At 38.1% G+C, this 12,768-nt stretch overlaps 1 protein-coding gene across 3 annotated transcripts in view; it reads left to right on the top strand.

Annotated features, from left to right (window-relative positions):
* The window catches only part of Tgfb2 (transforming growth factor beta 2), an 84,745-nt gene extending 72,320 nt beyond the window's left edge, over positions 1–12,425 (top strand). For 2 of the 3 annotated variants that reach the window (XM_021732985.3, XM_013362692.4), the window contains 5 exons: positions 2,982–3,114; positions 3,236–3,346; positions 4,847–5,024; positions 6,114–6,267; positions 9,660–12,425. In XM_021732985.3, coding sequence (XP_021588660.1) covers positions 2,982–3,114; positions 3,236–3,346; positions 4,847–5,024; positions 6,114–6,267; positions 9,660–9,818 — 735 coding nt within the window. In that variant the 3' untranslated portion in view covers positions 9,819–12,425. The remainder of the gene's footprint in view (positions 1–2,981; positions 3,115–3,235; positions 3,347–4,846; positions 5,025–6,113; positions 6,268–9,659) is intronic. The other variant, XM_021732986.3, reaches the window with a different exon arrangement.
* The last annotated feature ends 343 nt before the right edge of the window (positions 12,426–12,768 follow it).

Consider the following 12,768-nt stretch of genomic DNA (forward strand, 5'->3'; position numbering starts at 1 on the left):
AGCATCTTCCATCCTTGTTAGCTACCCAAATGATTAAAGGCTTGAGAATTGCCCCTCTAAATATGGCCTGAAGGAACTGGGTTTATTTAGCTTAGAGAGAGAAAGCAAGCATGCTGAGGGGGACTTAATAATAGTCTCTGAGAATATGAGGGATATTCTCTGAGTGATGGAAAGCAGCTGTTTCCTGTTTCCACTAAGGACTGCATAAGAAGAGTGGAGTTAAATTGCAACAAGTGGATGTAAGGACTCCTTGTCCATAAAGTTCAAGACAATAAGCCCACAAGACTAAAGTCACTTCTCTGCTTCAGAACTATAATAGCTAACTCTTTTGGGGGGCGATTTACATGTAGCCTGTTCCTGAATCTTGAACTAGTAAAACATCTAGATGACCTTTCACCCTTTCAGAGTATGAAGTTGTTCATTGTCTGAGCTGGCTAATGCCCTGATTGTGGAGGAAGCCATTATCCTCAGTCTTTCATGATATTTAAACCAGAAAGAACTCCAGTCTCTTTGCTCCCCTTTGTTGTGTTTTCAGAGCAGGATAATCCAGATTTATTCCTTCTCTATGAGGTAAAGAATTTTCATAGACTTGCCAATATGTATTTTTATTGTCCATTTGGTCATGATTTATTTATTTAAAAGAAATGCAGTGTCTTCAGTGATATTGAATATTATATATATGTGTGCGTACATATATGTCACATATGTCATGGGCATTTAATATGTGATACACTTATTTTGATACATAATTAAACTATTAAATCATTATGTCATATATATATATATATATATATATATATCACATAATAATGAAAGCAATGTTTTAGGACCATAGAAAATATGCAAAACATTATGTAATAGTGTATCACTATAGGAGATCAGCTAGGAGAAAAATCTAAAGACAGAAAAAGGAATTCTGGGTATGTTATTAACTTTTAGCCAGTAAGACAGATGGAAATGCCTGAGAATTTCTTCTCAAGCATTATTTTTATCCTTCCTATCCTATGTTAGTTTAATTATGCCATTTATTCTGAAGTGGATAAGTAGTGTCTTACTTGCCCAACTGGGAGTTATTTCCAAGGAAAGCTTTGATTCCCAGAGGACTGACTGATGTTAAGCAAAGTTACAGCTTTATGTCAGCATTAACTGTGTGTACATTCCACCATGGTATATTTTCATCCTGTACTGACATCTATTATAATCTTATTTAAAGATCTCTGCCTTTATTATTAAATGTGTTCTGCCATCTGGAAAGGGGTCAGGGTGAATCATGATCTGACTTTGACTTCCCTAACTTTTTTTTTTTTTTTTTTTTTGGCTTTCCAAATTCCAGCACTGAAGTAGAAACATGACTTAGAGTTGCTTTGTATCCTCCTTCTGTGCTTGTTCACTGTGAGGGACTGAGGGACTTACTTCACCCCCCTGAGTTTCTGTTTCTTTAATCTACCTTACAGCAATATTTTGAGGATTACATTAAGTGAAACAATGTGTGCCAAACCCAGAGCCTGTTGTGCCCAGCCCTCGAGTCATGTTTATTTGCTTCTTTAATTCACAAAAAGAATCATTTGCCTATTGAAGGATCATGATTGCTTCTGGATTCTCTTTATTTATAGGGGTTCTTTGGACCATTGGGGCAGGCCTGTAGAATATGATTTGTGAAAAATTCATGAAGACACCCAAGAGTCCAATCATAAAATCTCTTTCCTCTTTTATACTTTCTTAATCCAGAAAAAAAAATGGCTACTATAATGCCAAATATTCTTGTGTTGTCAAATCACCTGGAAAAAATTGTGTCTACACACTGACAGGGAAAATGCATTTTAAAATCAATAGGAAATCACGCTTTTTTTTTTTTTTTTGCTTTGCAAGGCTAACAGAGAGTTAATAAATTATTTAGATCTTCAGAGAGTCATTTAATAGACAGTGATTCAACTGAGTCCTATGCTTTGAAATGCTATCAAGTTGAAAGCATGCTCCTTGACTTGGAGAAGCTTGTGAACTTGTAGAAGAGACCAAACCCATAAGTATGGGTATGAAGAATTAGACTGAATGTAAGAAAGGACAGGGAAAGCAGATCCTAAGCCCCTAAGTACTGAGGAAGCAGAGGCTGTAGATTGAGGGGAGGATTTACTGTAGCTCTAGGAGACTTAGGATGGTGGATTGGTTCATAAAACATTACTGTTTCAAGATAGAATTGTTGAAAACCACCACAACTATTCACTTCCCATAGAAACCCAAGAACTTGCTGCAGTTGTTCTTTACTTATTTGAAATCAACATTTCTTTCTAAAGTCTCGGTTTTGAGCTGATTTGCTTTCAGCCTCTCAGAGGCACACTGTGCCAGATTGCTCCTGCCCAGATTCATTCTTAGGCTGTGGGATATGGAATATCTTTATAAATCATCACAAGTCATACTGAGAGTAAAAATCCCAGCTAGAGGCTTACCTCAAAAGCTGAGGCAGGACACATATTTTAATGCCAATGGGTTTAGGAACCAAGGTTAGGACCTTGCTGTCTTTGGCAGAAGATTTATAATTCAGGGACTTTGGAGGGTGAGCGTTGGGTTTTCTGAACGGGACCTCTCCCCCGTCCCTCTCTGTACCCCGGCTCCCCAAAAATTAAAGAAATAAGGAAGCAGAACAACAAAACCATTAACTTAATAGCATAGAATTTATGGCCAAAATCTCACAAAGCTTATGTCAGCAAAGCAAAATAATTACTGCCACTTTCTTTTAGACACTTGGCTTTATGGTTCCCGTCACCTTTATCATAACATGCAGCTGATTTAGTAGCTCTATTTTTCATGGCAAATGGCCTGGTGTTATGTTTTTATGTATGTGGCCATGCTTGAGATGACAATACGTGGACACACTGGTGTGCAGCTAAATTTAGATAATGAATCAGGATAATGTTAATGGTTTGGGTTTCGTCAGGCTGTCGGTATGCCAACTGAGCTTTGGCTCTTGCCTTGTCTCCCTCTAGATCCTCAAATCCAAAGATTTAACATCTCCAACCCAGCGCTACATTGACAGCAAAGTCGTGAAAACAAGAGCAGAAGGCGAATGGCTGTCCTTCGATGTGACTGATGCAGTTCATGAGTGGCTTCACCATAAAGGTTATAACCACCTTCTAGTTTTCTCCCTAGATGTGTCCCTAAGTTATTGTAAATCGAATTGCAGATTTAAAAGCGCAGATAATATACTTACAAATGACCTCCTTGACTTAATGTTTTCCAGATAGGAACCTGGGATTTAAAATAAGTTTACATTGTCCCTGCTGTACCTTTGTACCATCCAACAATTACATCATACCAAATAAAAGTGAAGAGCTAGAAGCAAGATTTGCAGGTAACTGAAACTGTGTGGTGGGGGAGGCCTTGTGTTGATAATCTCATGAGGATAAAGTCACTTTGCATGGTTGGATGAAGTGTGTTGGCAAAAATATGACTGGAAAAAAAGTATAAGGAGGCAAAAAAGACTAGAAGAAAGGGATTGCTTCCCAGTTTTCATACTCGGCAGTACCCCACCATGACTTGGTCAATACTAACTGATTGGCTCGTTGACCCTGAAAAATATTGACTAGTCAGTTAAACTCTTTATTCTTCATTTAAGCAAAGCTCATTTTCCATCTATTATGATATTATAGAACTATATGACATACACTCAGTGAAATCCATTGATAAGTCCCTAAGCCAAATATCAGAAACCGACAACCGTTTTTCATCAGAGAAAAGAGTCCTCTCAAGCTTCAGTTTCTAAGCCTTAACTTCCCTGTGTTGGAACAGTCGCCCTTTTCTAGCCTGTACCCAATATTTCAAGTTTCTTCCTTATCAGACTTTTATAATAGCTGATAAACACAAAGCAAGGCTTTAGATTTCCCATGCCTACCTTTAAGTGAACTAACCAAAAACCAGAGAGAATAAGAAGATGCCAAGGGCTTGGGTCACTTGGTACATTGGATAATGAGTCACTGGAGAAAGAGACCAGAGGGAAGCCTGTGCCCACGTGCCAGTGCCACATCGGCCTGCACTGCCAGGTCAGGGAGCTGATTTCTCTTCCCTCCTAACATCACCTGGGACCTCCATCCACTTTTAAAAGGCTACAGTGGCCCCCTGCTCATGGAAAAATGCTCCCAGAGGTTTCGAGATTTATTTCAGTCTCTAACCTAGTCATGATTCTCTTGAGTGTGGAGATTAAATGCTTAAACTGGCAGTCTCCTGAGCATGCTTTGGGGAGCTCAAGTTTCTAAATCTCAGATGGAATCAGGAAAGTGTTGAGGATGCCATAAAATAAATGAAAAAGCCCTTTCTTTGCAGCTTCCCAAAATAGCATTAGGTAAGGGTGACTTCTGTTTCACTTGAACTTATTTCACTGCCATGGAGCTAAGTCTCAGTTTAGGCTCATTAGGAAAGTCTTCTGAGTTTAGCAGTCTTAGGAAGAATGTGAGCCTGCGGGTGACAAGGCATGTTCTACGGCTGCACGTTCATTGGTGGAGGGTTTGAACACAGCCTACACTGAGGATCGACTAAATTAAACTGCCTAGGTTGCTAGTGGCCATAGGTCAAAGTCTTCTTCTGCTGTGACTTCCTAAGCAACAGCCCTGCCTTTGATGCTGTGCTGCCTTCTGACAAGAGACCCACATACAAGTGTAGTCACCTGTGGTAGTCCTATTATGCCACATCTGTTTCCATGGGGAATGACTATAGCCAGCCAATGCTGTCATGGTGGTCATCACTGCTATTTGTGACTATATACAAAAGAAAAAAAATATATATATATATATATATAGCTGATAATATATGATGAAGGTAAAGCTAAATGTTTATTACCCAAATGCATTTTTTCAAGGTATTGATGGCACCTCCACATATACCAGTGGTGATCAGAAAACTATAAAGTCCACTAGGAAAAAAAACAGTGGGAAGACCCCACATCTCCTGCTAATGTTATTGCCCTCCTACAGACTTGAGTCACAACAGTCCAACCGGCGGAAGAAGCGTGCTTTGGATGCGGCCTATTGCTTTAGGTAAGAAAATGGAAATAAAACCGAGCACCCGTCTGCTATACCTTCTTCTGCCTTTACTTTTTCCTACAAATTGACTTGAGTTGAACTCATAGACTGAGGACAGTACAGCCCTGGTATCTTGTAATACTGTTCCTCTCGGAGGCTTTGAGCAGTTATTTCTCTGTTGTATTCACCAGCCCGTGACCAAAGAACAAAGGGTGAAGGGGGAAAACTAGCCCCCTATGATGATCCTCCAAATCCCTCTGACGGGCTTTGATGCTGAAAAAGAAAATGAGCTCTCTACCCTTCTTCCCAGAGAAAATAAATTCATTCTAGATGTGTGACGTTGACTCTATAATTCAGGAAGACCTACCATCTGTGTGACCTTACACTTCTCTTCAGAATGCTTGTGGTCACATTTTTTTTTTTTTTTTACAGAAACAGAGATGAGATAGTAGAGAGTGCCATTAGCTACAGAATCTTACAGAAGTAGGGGAACAGGACGAGAACTTATTTCTCATCCTGTGGTTTCCTATCCAGTTTAGTAAAAGGAGAGTTGTGGGACGATGCCAGGTCCTCCATGATAGCCGTGTCAGAGGTCACTAGGAGAGTGGCATTTTTCACTTTCAGAGCCTGTAATTGCATGCAGCTTTTCCCTTGATTTCTAGTATATTGTGATCAAGTAATGGGTGGTAAAATGCAGGATATATTCTCAAAGATAAATGCCTTAGATGGTTCTCTGAAAATAACTGTTGTAATTTGTTTTTAATGTAAAAGGGCAATAGAGGCTAGCTAGCACAACTGCCCAGTGGTGGTTAGAAAGGAAGGTCCCTTTCAACCACTTCTCTACATAAGCATTTGAGAGTAAAGGTTTGACTTTCTAGGTCACAGACAAGGGAGTCAGGGGATAGGACTCATGAGGTCATCCAGCGGGTTATCACAGCATCCTATCATGAAAGTCACTTAAGATTACAATAAGACCACTAACACCTAGCCTAGGCTATGTGGTCATTAGCTTCTTGTTGAATAAATGAATGGATCATTTTCTGGTTTGGGATAAGGCAGGTGGGAAATCAGCTTTAAAATCTCCACTGATGTTTCTTTCAACAGAAATGTGCAGGATAATTGCTGCCTACGTCCACTTTACATTGATTTCAAGAGGGATCTTGGGTGGAAATGGATACATGAACCTAAAGGGTACAATGCCAACTTCTGTGCTGGAGCGTGCCCATATTTATGGAGTTCAGATACTCAGCACAGCAGGGTAAGTGTTTGGCTAACTCATCTCCTCTGTTCTAGGCTGTCTGCTATTGTATTTTTAAATGAACTGTAATGGTCTTTATGCCCTTTGGCCATCATGTTTGCCTAGGTGCTGGATAAATCTTTTTAGATGAGGAGAAATGTAGGCTGTAGGTAAAATAAAAAAGTAACACTGATCCCTTTCAAAAGCAGATCACACCTTCTCATCAAGATCATAATCGACTTGAAGAGAGTTTTGTTTCTTGTTGTTTATTTTTAACAGCTATACATATAATTAGGTTCCCCATTCCACACACACAAAAACAGTTTGAATCAGTATACACATAGTGTCATATATAGCTAAGGTGTGAAGGGACCCAGAGGTCCATCTAAAAAAGTATCTGTTATCACCTCCATTGGGGACTGGCATAATAGAAATAACACTGAAGACTGCAGTTGGTGCTTTGGTGTATGATTTATTGTAGTAGGAGAATTAGAAAGTCCTTTAACCTCTCTGAACCTTAAATTTCTAATCAGTAAGAAGGGACTTCTATATTAAAAGTTTTTTTTTTTTTTTTTTGGTTCCAGGGAGGGCCTTACCCATGAGCCACATCCCCATCCCTTTTTATATTTTAGTTTGAGACAGGGTCTTACTGAGTTGCTTACGTTCTCGCTAAGTTGATGAGGCTGGCTTTGAACTTATCATCCTCCTACCTCAGCCTCCAAGTTGTTGGGATTATAGGAGTGTGCCACCAAAAGTTATCCTTAAATTGATAATGCTGAACTGGAGAGTTGTTGTGAAATACAAAAATGATACATGTGAAATGATTGGAAAATTAGCATAAGTCTTTCTGAATACAGCCCAAAGTTATCAAGAATCTGCATATATTTAGTCAAGTTATCACCATCGAGATAGAGGGCTAACTCAGAAGGCAGGTCCAAGTTTGGATGGTGTGGGTTCCCAAATCCAGATCAGCAAAGTCTTTTTCTTTATAATAATGCTATTTGTTCATATGCTTTTTCTTTCCTACATCCTTCATGATATAGGATGATAGAGATGGAAAGGACTTCATAAATAATCTCGTTCAAACCTTAACATTTAAAAAAAAAATCAGACTGTTGACTGTGTACATGACTTGCCCAAGATCAAACAGAAAATGAAGGACAAAACAGGGCTTGGAAGGCAGCCGTCCTTTTTTATATAACCAGGCCTCTATTTGCTCTGTCTTACTGAGTATAATTCCTAAAATGTGGCTTCACATGGGGGTTTCTATTCTGCTCTTTATGTGTCTGTAAATCTCCCTGTTAAAGCGGCATTAGAAAAATTGCCTTCACTGCAGGGTAGGAAAATGAACCTGCTGCCAAAAAGAGCACAGAATGCATTCAGCTGAATTCAAGAGTTTGGGGGGTTATCAATTATTTTAGACAATCTGTGTTATAAAAATTCCTCCTCGGTTCTCATGAAAAATCATGTGTTAGTGGAATACGAAGTATATTTATTTATAAATGCCTGCATAGGCTGGAAATGAAATTGACAGATATGGTTCCCCTTCCTTCAGCTGTTTTCCCAACTCCCCTGAAGGCTTTGGCACTCTTGGGTGACCACGTGCTTGCCCATGTGAGGGAAGCTTGCTCATGCCTGTCCCTTTGTCTGAGCTCTCTGGCCAGGCTACTTCATCTGGGCTGCGGCAGCAGTAGCTGTAATGTGGGCACGGCCCAGCTGCCAAGTAGAAACATAATTCTCCTCCCCGATACACAGAGGGAGTGTGTGAAGGCTGAGACCAGGCTTGTTTTTCAAGGAGAGAGGAAGAATAACTGTCATGGTCACAAATATGTGGTTTGGACCGTTACCCAAGACACCAGGGGTAGCTTAATAAAGTAGTCAGTGTTGCTGCACTGAACAGATCTTGTGTCTTAGGATGAAAAAATTGCAGTGAATCTCGAGGAAAAGGTCACTTACTGTTTGACTAACACATTAATGGCATCCTTGGAAATGTCTCTGTGTCATCAGTGTGGATCCTACATACTTCCATTAGTAAAAGCCATATACTCTTTGATACAAAATGGGGACAAAAGTACAGGGCTAACTACACAACTTTGTCTTCATTCCGTTTTAGAACTGGCTGTCCACTCCTCCCTCTCAGCCACTACCATTTATCATATGAAAGGTTAATGGAAGGTTCATTATTATTTTTTAATGTACTTTCTGGTTGTACATGGACACAATACCTTTATTTTATTTATTTTATTTTTATGCAGTGCTGAGGATCGAACCTAGTGCCTCACTTGTGCCCGGCAAGCGCTCGCTCTACTGCTGAGCCACAACCCCAGCCCCATGGCGGGTTCACTATTAATACTGCTTTTAAGAAAAATCTAAGAAAGTGAATAATGAAGAATGTAGATTGCGTTTGATGCCATTCTTAACATCATTGCAGTTATGAAGCAACAGTAAATGAAAAGACTTTTAAAAATGACAATTTAGGCCAGGTGGCATGGCACATGCCAGTAATCCCAGTGATTTAGGAGGCTAAGGCAAGAGGATCGAAAGTTGGTGGCCAGCCTCTGTAATTTAGGGAGGTCCTAAGCAACTTAGTAAGACGGTCTCAAAATAAAAAATAAATAAAAGAGCTGGGGATGTAACTCAGATGGAAAGTAGTGCCCCTGGATTCAATCCCCAGTGCAAAAAACGAAAGAAAAACGACAATTTGGTGACATTAAATTGTCCTGCAAACATAATTAACAGAAAGATTTTACATTATATAAAGGTGTCCTTTTCTATGCCCAAGGGTAAGTTGAAGCTCTAATGGCAATTTTAAACATTTTATTATTTTTTTCTTTTTTATCCATGTATCTATGATCTCTTCACCTAGCATACATGTATTATTTTGTCCAGTCAAGACTTACTAGGGCTAAATGATACAAAGTCTACAGAGTCCTCAACCTCAAAAGATCTCTTAATTTTCTTGGGAATTTAAAACATACACTCACAAAACAATTTCAGTTAAAAAGTGGTTTAGAAACAAGACCGCATACTGCAAGATATGGCAAATGTATGTGGCCTCGATCAGAGTAGGCAAGTTGGGAAATTAGGAAAATCTGCAGAATGAGTAATTTTGTCCAATCTGACTTTTATAGATCACTTGTTTAAAATGCATGAAAAAAAAAAAGCATCTAGTGCAGAAAGGGTGAGTTTGGTGATTGCTAAGGACACATACCAATCTGACCAAAATTTAAAGTAAAAAAACAAACAAACAGTAATATACCCCAAATAATTAAAATTGCCTACTAAGTGCTTTGGCTGATAACAATGTAAAATGGTTGTTGAAAAGATAATATGGCTTTTCTTCTCTCTTTTTTTGTTTTTGCTTTTATTTTGGTCTTGCCCTGTGGTATCACTCCTTTCCTGTGTCTATTCAGGTTCTCAGTTTATATAACACCATAAATCCAGAAGCATCTGCTTCTCCTTGCTGTGTGTCCCAAGATTTGGAACCGCTAACCATTCTCTACTACATCGGCAAGACACCCAAGATCGAACAGCTTTCCAATATGATTGTAAAGTCTTGCAAATGCAGCTAAACTTCTTGGAAAAATGACAAGGCAGAAATCATGATAACAACAGCAACGACCATGATGATGCTTGTAACAAGAAAACATAGAGAGCCTTGTTTCATCAGTGTTAACAGATTTTGAAAAAGCGGTACTAGTTCAAATACTTTGGAAGTTTGCGTTCTGTTTGTTAAAACTGGCATCTGAAATGAAAAAAGTGAAAGGCCTTATTCTACATTTCACCTACTTTGTAAGTGAGAGAGAAGAAGCAAAATCTTCTTTTTTTTTTTTAAGAAAAAAATAAACACTGGAAGAATTTGTTAGTGTTAATTATGTGAAAGAAAAAAAAAACCAAAAAACAGGAAAATCCCATTAAGTGGAGTTGCTGTACGTACCGTTCCTATCCCACGCCTCACTTGATTTTTCTGTATTGCTATGCAATAGGCACCCCTCCCGTTCTTACTCTTAGAGTTAACAGTGAGTTATTTATTGTGTGTTACTATATAATGAACGTTTCATTGCCCTTGGAAAATAAAACAGGTGTATAAAGTGGAGACCAAATGCTTTGCCAGAAACTCATGGATGGCTTAAAGAACTTGAATTCAAACGAGCCAGAAAAAAATAAGAGGTCATATTAACGGGATGAAAACCCAAGTGAGTTATTACATGACCAAGTGAGTCTGCATTAAGATAAAGACCCTGAGAACACATGCCGTGTACCAACTGCCAAAGGAAGCTTCGTGTAAGGTTCAAACACTAAAAAGCCTGTTAATAAGAACAGAATGAGTCTGTAAGATTTTTTTTTTTTAATTTTCCTTTTAATTGTAAATGGTTCTTTGTCAGTTTGGCATACCAGTGAAATGTTGAAATGTTTTGACATGTACTGATCAAACTTAGGACCTTCGAGTATTGCTGTATAGCTATGCTACAGTTTTTATTTTTTCTTTGTTTTGGTATATGTAACCAGTCCTGTATTATTAAAATAGATGGGCATAGAAGCCAGCATAATTGAAAACACATCTGCGGATCTCGTTTGCAAACTATTAAATCAAAACATTAACTACTTTACGTGTAATGTGTAAATTCTTACCATATTTTTTATATTCTGTAATAATGTCAACTATGATTTAGATTGGACTTAATTTGGGCTCTTTTTAATGATCATTCACAATTGTATGTTTCCTTTAGCCGGCCAGTACTTTTGAGTAAAACCCCTAGATTTTGACTTGCACTATAAATACATTTTTAAAATAGTATTTGCTCTACTTGTGCTTTGTGTATTGTTCATTTTTATGACATAAGCTACCTGGATCTACTTGTCCTTTTTTTTTCTTTTATGAAAAGAATAGATTTGAGTTCAAGTGGTCTTCCTTCATCTTCTAAGCATAATTCATAACCAAGTCAGTTAGGAAGCTTCTACTTTAGGAAAATGGGGATATAGTGAACACATAGATAAGTGAGGGAAATGTTTTAGTTTTAATGAGGGTTTAAAGATCTGAACTCAGAATCTTGGACTGAGTTAAGAAAGGGTTCTCTAATTTGACTTAATTAGTGTTTTCACAGAATTTTATTATTACTTTAAAGAGGGCAATTCGAAGAGAACTTCTTTTCCTTTAAAGTGAGATTTTTAGTGTTAACGGGAAATTGAAAAAAATAGACATTTTATTTGGTTTTTCAAAAGAGGGAAGAGTCCAGGTCAGCATTAGTCATTTCATTCATTTCACTGAAGTTAAGACTTTTATAGATGTTCTTTGAAGGTTAGAAAGGCACAAGCCAGTGCCTCCCCTGATCAAAACATTCTTTCCTTCCTCTGAATAAGAGTCACCTAGAGCTGAGGCTAACACTTACTTTGCTTTAATAACTGAGTTGCATCATTGCAGAGGAGGTACCTCGTGTTAGGTTTGTAGGATATATTTGTCACTTATTCAGGTTTAAGATAAAAATGTACAGGTAAAACAATGGAATACTTTCAGTTTCACCTAAAGGGCAGCAGAGTGAGGCATGAATCCAAAGAGAAGTTGATTGGTATGGTGTGCTTCTTTTTTGGAATTTCTCACCATGAATTCAAATGAAGAATTGGATTTTGCAAGTTTGAAAACTGGAAAAGCAAGAGATGGGATGCCGCAAATAGTGAACAATCCTTGTATTGGGTGGAACCCAATCCCAGATTTGACTGTGTGTAATTTTTTTTCCTCTTCCACTTTTCTATTAATTCTGTGTAAATCACTTTTATTTCTGCAGGTATCTTCCTCTCAGATAAAACAACATTTTGTTTTGTATTATTTTGTCTTTCCTTATGAATGCACTGATAATATTTTAAATGCTCTATTTTAAGATCTCTTGAATCTTTTTTTTTTTAATTTGGGGGTTCTATAAGGTCTTCATTTCCCATAAGTAAATATTGCCGTGGGAGGGGAGGGTGGTGGGAGGGAGTCGTCGGGGAAGTGTTAGTACGTGGGTGGGGACAGCAGTTTGTATGTGTTAAGCAGCAGTACAATTTTATGGTTGGCATGGTTAAAAAGATGGAATATAAGAATAGCTGTTTTGTATTTTGATGACCAATTATGCTGTATTTTAACACAATGTATGTCTGTTCTTTTGTGGTGCTCTAGTGGTAAATAAATTATTTCAATTATATGTTGCTGTGTTTTTCTATTCTTAGTAACATCCTTGAGACCAGCAAACACCCGTGATGCATGGTGCACTGAGAATATTCTCAAGCTGGAAAAGTCAGGTCACTCCTAAAGTTGTCCTTTGTACTTTTTTCTTCTTCTTCTTAAGAATATTTGCTTCAGAAATGTCATGCTACAGCTCAAGAGCCAGGACATATCTATCAAGGACTGAAGAAAGCCCTGTGCAGTCTTTTTATTCTCTTATTTATTGCTATTTGGTAATTGTTTGAGATTTAGTTTCCATCCAGCTTGACCGTCTACCAGAAAAAATGCAGAGAGATATTTCCACCATGATTTGGCTTTCTGGT

This window comes from Ictidomys tridecemlineatus, chromosome 10, assembly GCF_052094955.1.
Source record: "Ictidomys tridecemlineatus isolate mIctTri1 chromosome 10, mIctTri1.hap1, whole genome shotgun sequence".
Taxonomy (NCBI): Eukaryota; Metazoa; Chordata; class Mammalia; order Rodentia; family Sciuridae; genus Ictidomys; species Ictidomys tridecemlineatus.